This window comes from Microtus oregoni, unplaced genomic scaffold (assembly GCF_018167655.1).
Source record: "Microtus oregoni isolate MIOR12 unplaced genomic scaffold, Mior012 000014F_ref0000157, whole genome shotgun sequence".
In the NCBI taxonomy this organism is placed as follows: domain Eukaryota; kingdom Metazoa; phylum Chordata; class Mammalia; order Rodentia; family Cricetidae; genus Microtus; species Microtus oregoni.
In genome coordinates, this window is record NW_024543073.1 from 44203048 (window position 1) to 44223667 (window position 20620).

The following is a 20620-nucleotide window of genomic DNA, read 5'->3' on the forward strand; positions in this document are numbered from 1 at the left end:
TCAGGTGTCATATTCTGCCATCATCTTCACCACGGACGAGGTCAGTCCTCATCTCCTTAGCTGGGTCCAATCCAGCCCCAAATCTTTAGCAGTGGATTTTGCTAGACCCCCAGTCCTTGGAACATCTCCATCCTACGGAATTATCATCATTTAAACCAAATGTGTTGATAATGACCAAATTTATAGCTCTAGCCTCGAACCCAACTCACACTGTGAATTTAAACAGGTAGTTATCAACTTGAGAGTTCTACTGGGCATTTTGTGAGCACCCATATATGCTCCCAAACCTTGCTTTTCTCCTCTTCCAGCACACACTCAGTCTTTTTTTTTGTAAATCTTTTCACATCTGCCTTCAAAGGTGCCCACTTCTAGCATGGTGCAACACACTTTAATCCCAGCACTCAGGAGGCAGAGGCAGAGGCAGAGGTAGGAGGATCACTGAGAGTCCGAGATCATCCTGGCCTACATATCAAGTTCCAGGACAGCCAGGGTTACACAGAGAGACTTTGTCTCAAAAAACAAACAACAAACAAATAAAAACCAAAAAACCCCAAAAAACCAATGCCCCCAAACCAAACTAAAATAAAAACCCACAAAAAGGAGTGCTCACTGTCCCCCTCACCCATCATCATGCTGCCTAAATTGTTTCGATAATTTCCTAACTGGTGTCTGGACCCATCTTGCCCTGCCACAGCCTTTTTTGGACAGCAATGGAGACGAACCTACTAAGTAGGACACGGTTTGTTCCCACCTGCCTCGACTGCTCTCCTTTCAGGGACACCCATGAGGCACCCGCACATCTGCTTGCTCTCTTCCTTTAGGCCTTTACTCAGTAGTAGCTTTTGTTTGCTTGTTTTTGAGACAGGGTTTCTCTCTGTAACAGTCCTGGTTATCCTGGAACCAGCTCTTGTGGACCAGGCTGACCTAGAACTCACAGAGGTCCGCCTGCCTCTGCCTCCTGAGTGCTGGGATTAAAGTTGTGCGCTACCACTGCCAGACATTCAGTTGTATCTTAAAAACATTTTTAAAAATTTAAATTTAGGTTTCACTATGCATCCATGACTGGACTGAAACAAACTATTTTTTTTTTTTTTTTTGGTTTTTCGAGACAGGGTTTCTCTGTGGTTTTGGAGCCTGTCCTGAAACTAGCTCTTGTAGACCAGGCTGGTCTCGAACTCACAGAGATCCGCCTGCCTCTGCCTCCCGAGTGCTGGGATTAAAGGCGTGCGCCACCACCGCCCGGCTGAAACAAACTATTTAGCCATAGGTGGGCTTGGGTTTGTGGTTCCCTACATTACTGTCCCCGGTGCTGGGATCAGATCTGTGGAGCTGGGGCTCACCTGACATTTTATGAAACCCCTACTTCAAACTTCGGAGCCCTCTTCCTGTTCCATTTACATTTGTCTGTTTTCCCCATAGTGGTTACCACTATGGGACAAACCAAAAGTTTTTTCTTTATGTATTTGTTGATTGTCTGAGTCAGCCCTCCATCTAGACAACCATTGCCATAGAGGGCACTTTGAGTGTTTCCCGTATGAAGCGACAGGTACCGGACAGATACCTGCTGAGTCAAGTGTCTTCTCCCATCCTTGCTGTGTTCTCCCCCCGCCCCCCACCACGCGCTGTTTTACTTTGTTGAACAAAGCACTTTATGTTATGAATACTTTGCTGCTTCTCAGGCTAGTCCTGGATTAAGTAACACATACAAAAGCTAATCCTTTCTCCTTTTCTTTTAAAGAATAGAATCAAATAATATTAAAGCAAGGATGGACCTCTGGGCTGTCAATATTGCCTTTGTATTCAAGATGGGAACCCTAAGAACTGGAAAAGCAAAGGGTGGGTGTGGCCATACCCAAGCCAGTCTCCAGGGAATGGGGAGCCTGGGACAGGATGTGTGTCTGCTGACGCCCTGACATGTGGCATGTCACAATAAAAGGGTAGACCATCTTTTACATAGGTGAAATTGTTTGTCATAGTTAGCGTATGCCTATACGTCAATTTAAAAATGTTTAAAAGGCCAGAAGCAGTTCTTTCTTTCTTATAATTTTTTTCAAGATAGGGTCTCTCAGTGTAGCCCTGACAGTTCTGGAACTCTCTGTGTAGAACGCTGGCCTCGAACTCTCTATGTAGACCAGGCTGGCTTCAAACTCACAGAGACCTTCCTTAGATCTGGCTGCCCCTGCCTCCCGAGTGCTAGGATTAAAGGTGTGCGCCACCACTGCCTGGCCATCGCTACTACTATAAGCATAGTTTGTATCAGTTATCACTGTATTTTTGCCCTGTTTATATGGAAGAACTCTCTCCCATAGGCACATGGCATTCGTCAGTTTAACGGCTGCACACGGTGAAATGGTATTGCTCCCATTTCCGTCAGCCTTGTGTGTGTCACGGGGTGAAGACCACATTTGTACACATATTTTTTCCTCATTGTGAGTAACTTTCCTAGATGAATTATTAGGAGTAGCATCGCTAAATCAAGGCAACGGGAGGCAGCTCAAACACAATTGTTCTGGGGATAGTCTCCCTGTGCTGTGCAGCCGGGCTTGGACCTCACTGTGTAGCCTGCTCCAGTGTCTGCAATTTTCCTGCCTCGGTCTCCCAAGCACCTGGATGACGGCTGTGCTTCAGCATGCTGGCTCATGTGGTAGAAAAAGCATGGTCTAGTAAGTGCCTGTTGACAACAGCTTGCTCACACCAGAACATACTGGGTTTTCCTCAGTTTTGCTGCTTCGGTAATGGGTACATCCACCTTTGCTCCTGTCTGTCTAATTGAGAGCAAGCTGTCATTTGTTGTGGTTACTCTGATTTATATCCTCACATGAAGGACAAACTGCCATATCGAGCCCTGGAGGGAGAATCCTGTCCGAGAGAATTTTCTCAAGAGACCATCTGAGCCGGGTGAACGGGAGATGCAGATGCAGACATTTCTGTAGCTGGCTGAGTCAAGCCCGCCTGTTCCAGGATTGGGCCTCTGATAACTGGCACCACGGTCCTGCCATGGCAGAAGGCTGGGAGGCCCCAATTGACCCTGCCAAGGGGTCAGACAAGTGATTGTGGACCTGAGACAAGCTCAGTGCCAGCTGCAAACCACCGTGACCCCAGCTGAGGTGACATGGAGCAGAAGCGTCCAAATTCCTGCATAACATGGTAAGATCTGATAAAATGGTGGTTTTAAACGGCCGAGTTTGAGGGTAGCTGGTTATCAAGGAGAAAAGCAGTTAGCAAAACTGAGCAGCTGCCTGATCCTGACAGGAGACCGAGATAAAGGATGATGAACTGCGTGCTGCAGGAGCAGACCCGAGACGAGATCCTGAGGTGCCCTAGCCAGTGGGGGACTCCATACACATCGTCTCTGGCTCGGCTACTTCTGTGCCTTCACGCTTACTACACAGCAGTAGGATATATAATCAGGACAGGAGACACTGAACTCAAGTGCAAGGCACGCACTTCAGACACCACCTTAGGTTTGTGGAGTTAGGATTCGTGGCGAGACGGTGAGCGAGGGCCCTGAGCAGTGCCGCGCCCGCCATCGCGTCTGAAGTGAAGGGCATACAAAGGAAAGCTACCTTCCTGATGATCTTTGCAGCTTTTCCAGGAATCTAATTATACATTGCTCTGGAAGAGTCGTTAAATGAGCTTTATCTTTTTATGGGCTCCTTCTCCAGACATCTTCTAACTACAAGTTGGATCCGTACCCAGGCCTGTTTATAGCTTGACCCTGTCATCATCTTCTACTTTAAACAAGACCATTAACCTCACAGAGAGCAGCACTGAATCGCCTTTCTTCTTCGGTTCTTCCCCAAATAAAGTAAAAGTAACATTTGAAGCTCATTAGAGCTGCAAGAAAAACCACTTCATGGTTGGTAACAGTTGATTCTGCAAAGTTTCTGGGAGAAACTTAGTCCTTGCACAAGCGTACTTAACCTTTGCATTGGAAAGTTACTGATAAAGCTGAACAGAGGTCAAAACTTGTTCTTAAATTTCTCTTTTTCTGAAAAATGTTTCTTTTCTCTTTCATAGGAGAATGAGAACATAAATTTACGGTAAGTAAATAATAATTTAATTTAAGGAGGATTAGTAAAAAGGATAAGCCGAGGTCAGTACATAGATGAACAAGGAAATCTCCTCAGCCAGATGCAAATTATGACTCCTGACTGCCTTGTTTATCTGACTCAGACCCATGGCGAGGAAGCTGGGACATTTCTGCGGTTTGATTGCATTCTGTATTTGCGTAAGTAATTAGAGAAGAAATCCAAAAGTCCTTAGGTATATGCTGTCTCTCTGAACAACTCCAAAATGAAAGATGATTATCATTAAATATCATTAAAATGCCATGGAAACTCTGTCTGGGTGGTAATTTGGTTCAAACAAGAAAAATATGGTTTTATAAACTGAAAATTATTTTAAAAGGACTCCAGACGTCCCCTTTCTTACTGCCTGTTTCATTTTCTTTTTTTCTTTCTTTTTTTTTCTTCAGGGTTTTGCTGTAGTTTTTTAAGAGTCTGGTCTCACTCTGTAGACCAGGCTGGCTTTGAACTCACAGAGATCCACCTGCCTCTGCCTTCTGAATGCTGGGATTAAAGGCATGCACACCACCGCGCGGCAACTCTATAGCTTTTAAACGTTAAACACAGTGCATGGAATAACATGTTCTTCCTTTCGTCAATTGTCACAATTCTTTTCTTGTTTCTTTTCCCCACATGACTTTTAGACTTATTTTAAACAGAGAGTGTAATGAGAATACATCTCCGATTGTACATTCTATCAGTGACGTTACAGGCACCATATAAAAGCTTCTTATTCTCAGATCTTACAGCACATCAGGAGGCAGCCGTGCCTACCACAGCCCCTCCAGTGCCAGGTGATACCGCACTTAGACGATAGAAGAAGTCACACTGGCAAGCTTATGCAGGGATAACAGTGAGAATTTATTAGTGACTCAAACCAGGTTGTTGAGACTTGCTTAGCTTCTTGGAGAAATGGCTAGCTCACCCAATCTGCTACTCAGTCGGTGGGAACTGTTCAGTGGTCTCTTATGCTGCTTTTCATTTCTCCTTCTACTGGGAATTAAACGTGGGACTTTGCATATGCCTGGGGGTGTTTGCCAATGAGCCACATCTCCCGTGACCTAGTGCGGCAACCCTTAGCATCTGATACAAGGCAGAGGCATATCACCTATAACTTGTCTCTTAGTGGATTGTTGCGAATTCTAATAGCTAGTTTTTGCATTTAACCACAGAAACAAGGACATATTTTATCATCCATATTTACCATCCATAAAATACCACTGTATTTTAAACTATCGGTGGAATTATTTTTAAAAAATAAAATATAAAAAGTAATAAATTTATTTTAAATAGCAGTACAGAACAGTTTATTTTTGTTATCAGGGCCATGGCACTATATGAAAGGACACCATTATAATTTATAACTACCAATGAGCTTTGATGTCTTAACAATAATAATTTTATTTGAAAATTATTAATCATAACTGAGGATCCATAAGCACTCAGTTCTTTACGAGAGAGAGCTTCACTCGGTGCTGACAGCCGTGATTGTTAGTGGCGTGACTTAAAAATCATGGAAAGTTTTTCTTAGTTGCACATAAGCCAAAGGAATGCTACCGTGTACACTGACCACACAGCACTGTATTAAATGTGCAGGAGTGCCACAAGATGTCCTGACTCTGATTCCTTATAGTAATGGTCATGGTGGATGCTAGAAGCTGAAGGTAACATCATCTAGAAGTATACAAAAATCAAACCTTCCTTCTCCTCCTCCTCCTTCCCCTTCTTCTTCCTCTTCTTCTCTCCCCTCTCCTTTAGAGACAGAGATTTCGTGGTGTGTGTGTGTGTGTGTGTGTGTGTGTGTGTGTGTGTGTGTGTGTATGTGTGTGTGTGTGTGTGTGTGTGTAGTCCTGGCTGTCCTGGAACTTGCTCTGTAGATCAAACTGGTCTCAAACACAGAGATCCTCCTGCCTCTGCTTCCAGAGTGCTGGGATTAAAGGCATGTGTCTCCACTACCTGACTTAAATCAGGTATTTTTTTTCAATGTCATCTTAAAAATTTTCCATTAGTGATTCTTTTTGCCTAATATATTTTGTCTAGTTTTATTTATATTTTATGTAATGGGTGTTTGCCTGGATATAGGTATGTACATCACGTGCATGCAGTGTCCCCAGAGACCATAGGGGGCGATGAAGCTCAGGAACTGGAGTTGCAGGGGATTTTGAACTCCCTATGCATCTCTGGATGCCTGAGAGAGCATTGGATCTCCCAGGGTTGGAGTTACAAACTGTTTGGAGCTGCCATGTCAGTTCTGGGAACTGAACCTAGGTCCTATGCAAGAGCAGCCAGTGCTCTAACTCCTGAGCCATCTTTCTACCTCCAAGTTTTCTTAAACTTTTATTATTTTTAATTGTGTGTATCTGTTGTGGGGGATGTGCAGGTTCATGGAGCCAGAGGAGCTGGAATCATAGGTGGTCTGGGTGTCAAGCACCAAACTGTGGTTCTCTGGAAGAACATGCATGATCTTTTTGAAAAATTGTTTTTATTGCACTATACACTTTTGTCAGCTCCCCTTCTTTCCTCCACTCTCCCCTTCTACCTTCTCCCACGACCTCCATGCTCCCAGTTTACTCAGGAAATCTTGTCTTTTTCTCCTTTCTATGTAGATCCCTGTATGTCTCTCTTAGGGTCCTCTTTGTTGTCTAGGTTCTTTGGGATTGTGAATTGTAGCCTGGGTTTTCTTTGCTTTATGTCTAAAAGTCACTTATGAGTGAGTACATATTATATTTGTCTTTCTGGGTCTGGGTTACCTCACTCAATATGGTTTGTTTCTAGGTCCATCCATTTGCCTGCAAATTTCAAGATGTCATTATTATTTAGCATTGAGTAGTATTCCGTTGTGTAAATGTACCACATTTTCTTCATCCATTCTTTAGTTGAGGGGCATCTAGGTGGTTTCCAGGTTATGGCTATTGTGAATAACACTGCTATGAACATAACTGAACACATGTCCTTTAGTTATAATTGGGTATCCTTTGGGTACATACCCAAAAGTGATGTTGCTGGGTCTTGAGCATGCATGATCTTAACCATGGACCCAACTCTCTAGCCCCTTGCCTGAGAAAATTTTCATGAGACACCATGTTTATAAGCACATAAAATAAACACATAGATGAAACATTTACTGATAATGTGCCATGAGTAAATGAACCCAATTGTTTAGTATACATATAATTTTATTTACTTCTTATTATTGTGTGTGAGCATAGTAAGTGTGTGATCTGTCACAGGGCATTTGTAGAGGTCAGAACACAAGTCTGTGGAGTCAGTTCTTTACTTCCACTTTTATGTTGGTTCTAAACATGGAACTCAAGTCACTGGACTTGCACGGCTAGTAAGTTTACACACTGTATCATCTCACTGGCCCAATTCTACCATTTATTAAAAATAAATGCAATATGGTATACTAATGATATGGGAGCTCTTGAGATCACTATTTTGGGCAGCTGGAGATGGCTTAGTGGTTAAGAGTGTTTTCTGCTCTTGAGGAAGACCCATGTTCAGTTCTCAGCACCCGTGTTGGACGGCTCACAGTCTACTAACTGCAGCTTCAAGGGATCCGATGCCCTCGTTTAGCCTCTGTGGGTGCCTGCATACACACATGTAAAATAAGATCATTTTTGTATTGTACCATGTGGACTAAATTCAATTGTTTTCAGAACTGACTGATTTTTTGATTTTATAATCGCTAGTGCTGAGAATATCTCTTTTTACAAGACATAGTACAAAATGGCAAGAGCATGTTTAGAGCTGTTTTAGAAACTGTTGGAAAGTCTGCTCTAATCCTTTTTTTTTTGAGACAGCATTGGAGCCTATCCTGGAACTAGCTTTTGTACAGCAGGCTGGCCTTGAACTCATACAGCTTCGCCTGCCCCTGCCTCCAGGGATTAAAGGTGCACGCCACCACTGCCCGATGCATTTATGATGTTTTAAAATGAAACTCAAGTCAATAATTCAAAGAGCAGCTTTTAAAATCAAACATTCTAACCCAAGTCAAAGCAAATGTACTTGCTTAGCAATGATGGCAGGGAAATATTGCAAGTCTTTGTTTTCTGTAACTAAACCGTTATGTTTAATATGTACAACAAACACTGCAAATTTATATTATACTACTCTCTCTCTATATATATATATTGTGTGTGTGTGTGTGTGTGTGTGTGTGTGTGTGTGTGCATCTTGAATCTGGGCCGAGGTGTTCCAGGCAGTGTGCATTGGCCCTGTGTGACGAGAGCACACACACTGTAAAGTCACACTGTGCGTTCAGAACCAAGGCTACCGCAAAGCCGCTTGGTGCAACAGGGGTGGACAGTACAGAGACACCTTCCGGCTCACTACACATTTGGTTTTGAGTTTATTTTTAGTCATCAAATGTTCAGAAACCTTTTACTATTCCTTTTGTTGCTGCTGTTGCAACTTCGGGTCTGCAACCATCAGTTTAGGAAGCTCTTCCCCAAAGTCATTTGTGAGGATTATGGGTCTTTCAGAACTGGAGTTATTTCTTTTGTTGCCCTCGTTTGAAAAATAAAATCTTACAACCTTGCGCATCATTGCATGGCTCAAGCATTTGAAATATGACTCAATAGCATTTTCCTTTTCTTAATAATAATGGCATATCACCAGTCTAAAACATAGAATTTGCATATTCTAGGTCTCTTGTTCTCAGCAAGTTTATTCCATCAATACACTAATTTTATTTTATTTCTTAAGGAAGCCAAATTGTGTATCATTGGCAAATATGCTAGGTACATGTGGATGTACCAATGAGATGGATACCAATTGGCAAATGTGGGAAGCAATTCTAAATGCTGGGGGCAAGACTGTTAACGTCTTACCTCACTTGCCTGTGGTTAACAGTCTTCTGTGGCACTGACTCTCACACTCTTTTTCTGAGAAAGGTGACTTTTTGAACCTCACTAAAGAGCGGAAAGAAAGCGGTTTGTTACCTGTCGACACTGAGGGCACAGAGATTCAAGACGGTGATGCCCACGGATGACTTCTGCAGGAAGGGGAAGAGCTTGCAGAGAAATACCCCAAAATCGTTGTGGTCAGAAGGCCAGCGCCCCGCCAACAGCTGAAAAGATGAGACAGGAATAAGAAATGGCGAGGCTGGTCCAGCATGCACCCCCCCTCCCCGTGTGTCCCCAGAGAGACTGGCCCAGAATGCACCCCCTTGTGTCCCCAGAGAGGCTGGCCCAGAATGCACCCACGCTTGCGTCCCCAGAGAGGCTGGCCCAGAATGCACCCACGCTTGCGTCCCCAGAGAGGCTGGCCCAGAATGCACCCCCTTGCGTCCCCAGCTGCACTTTTACTATTGTGTGTGAACACGTAGCCAGATAGCAACAGTTTTCCCCTTTTAGCTTTCAAGTCCCCCCCTTTCCGAATAGCTTTCGAAAGAAGCTTTTCCTTCGACCCAGCCTCTTCCTCAAGCACTATAACCGTCTTAACCAGCTTATCAAATTTTCCGCAGAAAATTTGTCCAAGGACATCCACAGTCTTGCCACTAAAATGCTGTTCTGAACTCAGGTTCTTGGTGAACTTCATGAAAAATTCCGTAACTGTGGCTGCCTAGTGTCTGGTACATGTAAAGGCACGAGGCACTATTTCCGGACTACCTTTTCCGGACTATGAGTTTCGTGCTGAAGCACACTTGAAAAGACAAGGATCGTGGTTTTAACGGCAACTTGCTACAAACTAGAATCAGCTCAAAGAATGGGGGATCTTTCAGCTCGCTCTGTCTTAACAATAAAATAGGAATAAAAGGAGGGGGCACCATGGAAGCAAGCAGTGCAGTGCACAGCTTCCTGGCTTTTCTTTTGTATTACATTTATTTATTTATTTACTTATTTATTTATTTATGTGAATGTGTGTGTTTGTGTGTGTGTGTGGTGACAAAAGTGTGGAGATCAGAGCTGGTTGTCTCTTTCCATCCTGTGAACCCAGGGAATAACTCAGGTCTGCAGGCTTTGAGGTAAACACTGTTGCCACTAAACATACTTTTTCTTTCTCTCTCTTTCCTTTCTTCTTCCCTCCCTCCCTCCCTCCCTCCGTCCCTCCGTCCCTCCCTCCTTCCCCCTTCCCTCCCCCCTCTCCCCCTCTCCCTCTCTTTCTTTCTTTCTTTCTTTCTTTCTTTCTTTCTTTCTTTCGCTCTTGGGGTTTCTGATGAGTGCCAGAGATACATCTTTCTTCTTATTTACTAACACGTAAAATTAAAAATAGAATATTTTAAGATGGTGAGAATTAAGCTGTATTACATTTAGGCAATGACAACCAAACCAAATGACAAGTCCATCAGGTCTCCAAGTTTCCCACCTAAAGGCAACCCTTCCTGATAGCTATGTGGTTTCTTACAGAAAACTTTCAATGCAATATAGTCTTTGTCCTTTTCTTAAACAAACAGGAACATATGCAAAAATAATTTTAAAAGTTCAGTGTGTTTTCTTTTTCTGGAGCAATTTAATGGAAAGCACTATTACTTAAGAATAAGGTCTTGGGCTTTAAAAGGGCTTGGATGAAACAGTTTTCGCAAGGACCACACTTGATTAGCAGCTATTTAGTATGATATCTCGGCCACGGAAAAGTAACTGCTGATTTCTTTAATGTTCACAAGCAAAGATCAGCGCCACGACAGAAACAACAAACAAACTGTCAAGTCGAAGTGACTCAAAGGCTCATTTGGAACATGGGAGCCATAGCTTATTTTTATACCATAGAAAGGCCTGTGTTATGAAAGCCTCACGTCGTGTCTCTTTGAGAACAGTGTGTGCTGCTAATGTGAGAATCCCTGCCATCTGAGCACATACTATCAATGCTATATTATTTTGGATTGCTATAATTTGTAAACCCAAAATAAATGCATGTGCCATTTATGCATGACTTTCGTGAGAAAATGAGTAATCTGAGTAACTGTGCGCCTGCTTTCTGACTCCAGATCTTACTTCCTGCCCCACTGAATCTCGTCACTCAGGCCCTGGTTTGTCATTGTCACCACAGCTTAAAGCTGCACTCAGAAACCAGGAGCAGCTTTTCCTTTGTCCTGATTTCCCCCCACCCCTCTGGTAAAGCCGGGAGATTTTCCCTTTGTCTCACCACGCCCATCCTAGACAGGAATGAAGGATTTATGGACATAGTCTGCAATACTTAAAACCTCACCATTAAACCTCACCATTTAAAAAATGTTCACTTCCCCTGGAACATGCATTGTTGTGGGTCACTTGGAACCAGACAGACTCTAGTCCTTGAAGAGCAGGGACTGACTTGTTTCTCTCTTGCCCTCCACTCCTCTTTTTCCCTCTCCTCCCTTCCCCCTCCTCTCCTCCCCACCTCCCTTCTCATCCCCTCCTCTCCTCTCCTTCTTTCCCCCTCCCTTCTTCTTCCCTCCTTTCCTCCTCTCCCCCCTCCTCTTCCTCCTTCCTTTCCCTTGTCTCCTTTTTCTTTGCTTCCCTCTCCTTCCACTCTTAGAGTCAGGATATACAGGTTGTTACACTATCAAGTCGTCGAAAGATTATGGCCCCACTAGCACAGACTAAGATGATTTCAAAGCCTGTGATCCCACGACAGTGCTTTTGGCGAGAATATGAGTTCTGGCTATCTCCACTCTCCGGTCAGAAGCTCCAAGATCAGTTGCTCTCATGACAAGAAAGGTTCTTGCCCCTCCATTATGTTTTAACTGCCTCTGGACTGAGGCAGAGCTCACACAAATGTAGTAAAAGCTGGCATCTGTGCCATCCACACACAGTTCTTCGTCAAGGTTCCAATTGCCTCCCATGGTATGTGACATTCAGAGAAGGGGCTGAATGGTCTGGCTTTGGGTACTTTCAGTGACACGGGGGACAGAGGAAGCTTCCTTTCAGCTGTGGACCAGGTCTGACTTGTGCCTTCTCTGACCCATGGCTCAGGCACACTGGATCATTCTTCGTCTTCTCATGTCTTCCTCTATAAATGATGGCGACTCTGGTAGCCGCCTCAGAGGACTAATTGCTACAGACAGCAGCAGAGATAACAAAGAGCTTGGCACAAGGAATGGTCTAGAAACGTGAACTGTAGTCACTGATGACTTTCGGCCAGCTCTATGTTTTGGTCTCATTTTGCTAAGGAGGTTGTCTAGCGTATGTTACTGGGACAAAATATCTGAGACAATCAAACTTAAGGGTGAGGCTTCATGTTTTAGAAGTCTGTGACTGCCCAGCCTCATAGTCTTTGGGCCTACGAGGCAACACTTCATGGCAGGGAATGTGTGCTGGAGAGATCTGCTTACCTCATGGTATCCTGGAAGCAAAGGCAGAGGAAGAGGAGGGGGCCAAAGTTACACAGTCTTCTTCAAGGACATGCCTCCAATGACCTAACTTCCTTCTTCCAGACTTTTCCTTTAAAGGCTCTACCATCTGATAGTGTCATGGACTGGGAACTAAGCCTTCAATGCTTTTGTGGAGCAGAAGGTGGAGGAAGAGTGGGCAGGTACCTGGTACAGAGTCACAAGACCCCCATTCTCAAGGAATCTACTGTCTAGAAGACAGGCAGAAGTCATGGCACCCGAAGCTCTAAGCTACAACACCTCAACAGAAGGAGCCATGTGATCTCACACGAAGAGCACACGCCCCTGTTCCTCGATGGAAACTGTGAATAAGAGAGCACCTGCACCGTGTGGCTGGTGTCCATGACTGCTGTGGGTAAGAGAGCACCCGCACCGTGTGGGTCAGAGAGCACCCGCACCGTGTGGATCAGAGAGCACCCGCACCGTGTGGGTCAGAGAGCACCCGCACCGTGTGGGTCAGAGAGCACCGCACCGTGTGGATCAGAGAGCACCCGCACCGTGTGGATCAGAGAGCACCCGCACGGTGTGGGTCAGAGAGCACCCGCACCGTGTGGATCAGAGAGCACCCGCACGGTGTGGGTCAGAGAGCACCCGCACCGTGTGGGTCAGAGAGCACCCGCACCGTGTGGGTCAGAGAGCACCCGCACCGTGTGGGTCAGAGAGCACCCGCACCATGTGGGTCAGAGAGCACCCGCACCGTGTGGGTCAGAGAGCACCCGCACCGTGTGAATCAGAGAGCACCCGCAGGGTGTGGCTGGTGTCCATGACTGCCGTGGCAAGGTGCGTTGTTCAGGATGTGAAGCACAGGAGGGTGAACAAGGTGGGGTCTGAAGGTTGAAGGTTTGCCTTATTCCTCTGACTTGTGTTGGAAGCATAGAATCATTGCTACTATTCTTTTTAACTGTTTCTGTGGGGTTTTTTTTTTTTTGACTGAGGCCTTTAATTTCTGTAATCTGAAACACATAGACGTTAATACTAACCAGAAGGAAGAGGGGTTAGAAGAGAAAGAAATGATTTTTTGTTGTAGTTGTTGTGAGCCATCTCTGCAGCCCAGAGGATGGTTTTTAAAGACAGATCCAATGTTAGGTGTGATGGCGCACACCCTTAGTCTCAGCACTTGGGAGGCAGAGGTAGGAGAATCTCTGTGAGTTCGAGGCCAGCCTGGTCTACAGAGTGAGTTCCAGCACAGCCAGGGTTACACAGAGAAACCCTGCCTCAAAAACAAAAAACAAAACAAAACAAAAGCAACCAAACATAAAAACAAAACAAAACAAAACAGAGTTCCAGAGGATTTTCTACCCTAGAGGCTTCTCATACCACAGTATCATCTCCTGAAGGGTAGGAACCAGAGTCTTTTCTTGAGTAACACATTCAAAGAAATGGACACAGAACCAAAGGACCCAAGACTTCCTAGATTGCAAACATAAAACCAAAGGATCACTGAGTGGAAAGAATATAATTTTAAAGCAGAAAAAAATGAGCTATTGTTAAGAGTGAAATTTTACTATGTAACAACGAGTGTGTGGCCAGCAATTGGCAGCTTAGTCCTGAGCAGAGGTTCATGTGGCAAAGTGAATGAGACCTGACTGCCGACTGGAGAAGGGATTCCAAGCTGTGACTGGAGACCGGTGATTTGTTGTAATAAAAGATGAGCAGAATTACTGACAGTCAGTGCCTTGAGGAGGATGTGTAATAAGGCCTAAAACCTAATGGAAAATTTTAGACTTCCTTGTAATCCTAAGCCTCTGTGATAGGACCCTCTGGACTTATTTCAGATGAGCAGATGTAGACCTAGGTAGTAGTCTTCCCAGTGGCAACAGTCAGGAGAGATGGAAGAGCATACCTGCAAACCTGCAGTTGATGCACTGATTTAATGTAAAAATTCTTGAGAACTTAGAGTGTGCCATGTGTTCACAATCATCTTGTGTGTATGTGGAAACAATGAGTCTGTAAAGACAGCGTTATGTGCATGACGACAAACAATGCCATATGTGTTCTGAGGACCATCAACGCTGTGGCCAATATGAAGGGGAAGAAGATGGGGGTGTTTCCGAGTATCTAGTAACAGGAATTCGTGTGAGAGTAAAATCACACTTCTGATAGCAGCGGCCTAAGTTAGAGCCAGCAAACTCAAGGGGACTTCACTACTAAGTGACTGTATGGGAAAATGATACATGCTTTAACAAGTCTCCCCTTCTGGCACCAGAAGCACAGCTAAGTGCTATGTGCAGTGCACAGAATATCAGAGTCACAAAAGGCCTTTAACACAGAGGGAAGATGCAGCCTATGTGCCATGGGAGAGGGTGGAAAACCTGGCTGTGGGCTTTAGCCCCAGCTGAAATCCTTGAGTCTTGGTTCTGGTCTTTGTCAGTTAAAAATCTCTGGACCAGAATTCACCCCCCGCCCCCAAATCCTTAGCAAGCTCTTAAATTATTTATTATTTTCACGTCCAAATGAAATTTGTTTGAAACTATTGCTCCATTTCCTCTTAGCCTGACCACGATCCTTTCCCTGGTCTAGATGACTAATTCTCTTGCCTCTATTTCTCTTTTATTTCTCCCACAGATTACCTTAGTCTTTTATCCCTCTATATTTTCCCTACATGAAAGATCAAGGTTGTTAGAACTTGGGAAAGTTCACAGATGGAGCCACAGACTGTATGTTCTGAGGGTGTGCAGCCTATTTTATGGTTTTCAAAGGAAAAGCTAAACCATCTAGTAGGTTAACTCAGTGGGCTATAAACATCACAGTGGAACTATTAGTGATTTCATAGACAATTTCAGTGAATTAATTTTGAACTTCTATTCGTGGGTCTGCCAACATACACACTACTTTCAAGCTTTGAGGATGAGTTGGACTTGTTTTGTCCGTATCTTTGGGAGATAGCATGTGGTCCCACTGGTCAGCGCAGTGCAATCTGATTTCAGTCTTCAAGCTCCATGAAGAGGGTGAATCTTTTTAATCCCCTGGTTGACAAAGCCATTAGTGGTACTGGTGGATGTGTCTTTGGTACAATACCACAAATAGACTGACATTTAGAAGATCTAGATGAATTAAAAGAAAAAAAAAAGATTGACTCAGTACTTGTCTGCCGACAGGCGTGACAAAGCCTGTGATTGCTAAGGATGCGTGGGAAGCACAGCGGGCTTCTGGTGTAAGTGTATGGAGAGCTCATTAGTTCCTCAGGCCATATCAAAGGCTTAAAATGCTGCCAGGGGCAGTTGGGTAGCATATTAAGAATAGTCATAATGATATGAAAAAGCTCTTAATGTTCTCTTTCTTCTTCAACTACTTATATGGGAGAGACCAGATGTGTTCATGTATATGTTTAAAACAAAAAAGCATAATTCAACCGATCCAAATCAGGAACTAATAGGAGAATTCAGCTGCGCTTTATTATGCTGGACATTAAAGAGTTTTATTCAAATCCAAATTAGTGCCATTCTTCTCATTAAATATTTTGTTGTTTAAAAACACCCCTTTCTCAACAAAAATGATTAATATTTAATGGGTTTACCCTACTTTCTTGTGAATCAAGGCATATATATTCTATAGAATTCCAAGTTTTTACTTGTAATGTGGTACATTTCAATAGTCATAAAGAAACTAGCTGTACTTGATTGTTTTGACTCTTTTTACTCGTTACTCTTTTGGGGGGCCTGCTACCCAGTTCCCAAATAAACCGCCACAGAGTCTTAGCTTTCTTAAAAGTGCCCAGCCTTAGCTTGGCTTGTTTCTAGCCAGCTTTTTTTTTTTTTTATCTTAAATTATTTCGTCTATCTTTTGCCTCTGGTCTTTTTCCTTTTCTTGCTTCTGTATCTCTTACTTCTCTTTCTCTGGGGCTTGCTGTGTGGCTGGGTGGCTGCCCCTGATACTCCCCCTTCTTTGTTCTCTCTTGCTCCTTCCTCCCTCCTCCCAGATTTCTCCTCCTATTTATTTTCTCTGCCGGCCCGTCCCACCTATCCTTTCTCCTGCCTTGCTATTAGCTAGTCAACTCTTTATTAGACCAATCAGGTATTTTAGACAGGCAAAGGATCACAGCTTTACAGAGTTAAACAAACTCAATATAAAGGAATGTAACACATCTTTGCATCATTAAATAAATGTAACACACCTTAAAATAATATTCTACAACTGCTAGTTGTAAGGCCTCAATAGTGCTCTAAAAGCGTTTTTCTTTTATTTACATGTGTCTCTGTGTGAATATGCACATATGTATGCGGGTAGTGAAGGACCTCAGAAGAAGGCATGAGATTCCCTGGGCTGGAGTTGCAGACAGTCAAGAGCTGCCTGAGGTGGCAGCTGGGATTTGAACTCAGGTACTCTGGAAGAGCAACAAGCACTTTTAACTGTTGAGACATCTCTCCAACCCCTTCAACAACTTTTAAGAATACAAAAATGAAGACAAAAAATTAGAGGAAATAAATCTAGATCAGTAAACTTATATGTATTTTTACGTTTTTATTGGTGTGTGTATATTTGTATATATTTATGGGTATGTGGTGTACATCTGTGTGTGTTCGTGGTGTGTGTATGAGAGATATGTGTAGGGGGTATGTTGTGGTGTGTCTGTATTTATGGTGTTTGATGTGTGTGGTATGTGAGAGGGGTGTGTGTATGTGTGTGTGTGTGGGTATGTTGCGGTGTGTCTGTATTTATGGTGTTTGATGTGTGTGTGTGGTGTGAGAGAGATATGTGTGTGTTGTGTGTGTGTGTGTACACACTCAGATGTGTGCATGTGTGTGGAAGGTCAGAAGACAACTTGCCGGAGCATGCTCTTTCCACCACCATGTGTGTTTCTATTTTAAGATGCAGATCATTGGGCTTGGTGGCCAGTGCCTTTTCCCACTGAACTATCCTGCTGGCTCTCAAGGTACTTTTAAAGATGGGACAACTCAAAGGGATAGAAATGTCACATAGCTTACTAAAGATCACATAAAAACCTTGGTGATATTTTATTTTGTTTGTTGTTAGGTAAGCAAACAAGCCATGATCTTAATTGGGAACTTGTGGCCATCACTCTTTCTTACAGTTGTAGCCTCTAGCCTCCATTAGCTTTCAGCATGGCAATCTGAAGAGAACAGTATGGGGGACGCTGGATGCCTTAGTGAGGCCGATGAGTCTTCAGGTTCATGATTGGAGAGGGGCTCTGCATGGAAATGAAAGCTTTTTCTTGTCACTTCTGGTTTCCTGGGATCTGTGCTTGCTCTGGATCTCGGCCTACACACAGGTGAGGGCATGGCACACGGGGCCTCGGCCTACACACGGGTAAGGGCACAGCACACTGGGCATTTTGACACTTAGCTCAATTCAATGAGACCCAGAGTCAAGCTAGTCATGCTACTCAAAGTGGCACATGACATCAGCCTTAAAGTGCCACCGTCTAAGTTGGCACTGGAGACTTCTATCTCATGCTCCAGCTCCTGCCTGAGCCATTGCCCAGCCGGCAGGGTTTGGACCAGGTTTTCATTGATCTGTCAAAAAATGCAAGTGAAAATGAAATGGAAGACAGTTGTTGCAATTCACCAATTCAATTCTAAAAATGAGCACAGCCCACCATCGCCAACGGTGGCCTCACTTTACTCTCAAACTGAACGTAGAAATCTCTTCCAGGATGATGGAATAGTTTGGTTCCACTTTGAACACTTTTGTGATGTACAGTAGCTTGGAGGAGTGTGCCATAGATTCTTTTTCTAATAATTAATAATAATCTGTATGAAGGTGAATGGATTTGGCCACTTTCAGGTGAATAAATTCTGAAGTTATGAGCGTGTAGAACTCACTGACTCAGAGTGTACATCACTGCCTGCCCCAGAGCAGGAAAATGTCGGGCACTCTACTCCGTTCTTCTGAGTTAGTGTCTTCTTTATTTTTAAGCATAAGTGAATGATTTATTGAGCATTTTGTTCTGAGACCCAATGGATTTTCTGAATTATTCCACTTTATTTCACTATTCTTATAAGCAACACTAAGAGAGAGAGAGAGAGAGAGAGAGAGAGAGAGAGAGAGAGAGGGGACACAGTACAGTTCACATGTGGAATTCAGAATTTGAGAGCAAGTCTTTGCTTTACACCCTGTTTAAGACAAGGTTTCTTTGTAGTTTTTCTGCTGGGCCTGCCAGGCTAGTTGGCCTACAGGTCCCTGGAGATCTTCCTGCCTTCACCTCCTGACCTGTCCTGGGAGCACTGAGCTTACGGATGCACGCACTGTGTCTGGCTTTCATGAGGACTCTGAAAAGTCAAGTGCGGGTCCTCACACCTGGGCAGCAAGTACTTTACTCAGGGGCCTATGTTCTCAACATTCTCCTTGGCATTGAAAAAAGATAATACAAAAGAAAGAAAAATCTCAATTAAAAAAAAACATGTTTAGGAAACAGAAACCCTTTCCATTGTGACTGGGAGTGCAAGAAAGTGTAACTATTATGGAGATAATCTGGCTACAGTTGCCAAAGCAATATGCATAGTAACCCTTGGTTACAGGAATGTGAGGAAATTTCTCATGTGTTCATCATACTCATACTGATAAGGAGGGTGTATGTACGAATCTATAATCATAGCATTGTCTGTTGGAGCAAATGATCATACAAACTATAATGTCCTCTCACAGTGGGGAGTGTGAAACTGTAAAAAGAACGAAATAGCCTTTTATATATTCTCAAAGGCCTCTGGAATAGAATGATAAATGAAAAGACCAAGGTGCAGAATATTGATTAAGAAACTGGAATATGTAATGGTGCAAGTGGGGGTGAGGTGTAGGGAGGTGGAAGAGAGAAATATAGAGGGACTTCTAGAAGGAAACCTGTTGCTTGGTCTCCTACTTACACCTAACTAACAACTAAACAGAAAAGCCAGGCATGATAGCTTGTACCTATAATCCTAGAACTTGAGAAGCTATGGAAGGAGGATTACTATGAGTTCAAGTCAAGGGCTTGTTTAGGTCCAGAGTAAAATCCTGTCAAACCACACACAAACAAACAAACAACAAACAAACAAAAAAAAACGACATAAACACTAGCAGCATAAAAGAAACAGAAACGGGGCAACTGTTCCAGCAGGAAAACTCAGTGTGTTTATCATTTTCTCTTCGTGTGTGAAAAGAAGGCATTCCTTACTCAAAAAACAAAAAGAGAAAGGAGGAAGAAAGAAAAGGAAAATTAGAATTACTCTGAACATTTTTATTGACTGTAGAGACATAAATGCTTGAGAGTACATCTGCTAGTGGAGGAAGGACTGTTCTTGAAAGGCACAGCACTCACAGAGAAGGGGTAGTCGGAACAAAATGTGGGCATGGACCAAGAATCACAGACCCCGAAAAGCAACCCAGTGACAAATATTGTCTTCCTCATTCATCACTTATCCAGAAATTCTTGCTGAGAAAGAAATTTTTATCAGATACCATCAGTTCTAGAATCGACTTTGTCACCTGAGATTTCACAGGGAAACTAGATGTTCATCACTTCAGACAGTTCACTAGTGCCCTGGAAACAAGAAATGAACTTCAAATTCACAGGGGACATGGATGGTATAGCAACTGGAGGCTGCCTGGATAACTCCACTTGCAAGCAGGGCTGTGGTGGTTGGAATGAGAATGGTCCCCAGAGGCTCATAGACTTCAATGCCTGGTGTCTTGTTGGTGAAACTATTTGGGAAGAATTAGGAGGTATGGCCCTTGTTGGAGGCGGTACGTCACTGGAGGGAGGCTTTGAGGTTTCAAAAGCCCTTGCTATTCCCAGTTTCTCTCTCTCTTACTTTCAGATTAAGATGTAAACACTCAGCTACTGCTCCAGTTCCATGCCTGCCTGCTGCCATGGTCCCTGCCATGATGTAACTCATGGACTCAGCTTCTAAACTGTAAGCCCCAAACAGACTCTTCTATAAGTTGCCAGTGTCATGGCGTCTTATCACCATACTAGAAAAGTAACAAAAGACAAGGGCTGGTTGGAATGCCTGTCTCTGTGAAGTTAAAAATGGTTCTGGTTCTTCAGGCTTCTTTCATAACTAAAACCATAGGTAGAAGTCTCACACACTGCATCTGAGCACCCTTGAATCCACACAGGGTGTCTGTTGAGAGCTGACATCTAAGAGATGAGCCTGGTGGGGAGTCTTCCATCATCTGACTTTGCTTTCCTCTTGCCAACCCCTATAGTTTCCCTTCCTTCTCTCCAGCAATCTAGAAAGGTCTATGTATGCAAAGAGCATGGTGTCATAGAATTCCAAGCATGCATGTGCACACAGTGTTAAAT

The 20620-nt window shown here is 43.7% G+C and overlaps 1 protein-coding gene across 1 annotated transcript in view; it reads right to left on the bottom strand.

Moving 5' to 3' along the window:
- Ednra (endothelin receptor type A) overlaps positions 1–20620 on the bottom strand; it is a 60158-nt gene that overhangs the window by 15332 nt on the left and 24206 nt on the right. Inside the window, exon 3 of the mRNA XM_041663456.1 lies at positions 9011–9138. Within this exon, the coding sequence (XP_041519390.1) occupies positions 9011–9138 (128 nt within the window). The remainder of the gene's footprint in view (positions 1–9010; positions 9139–20620) is intronic.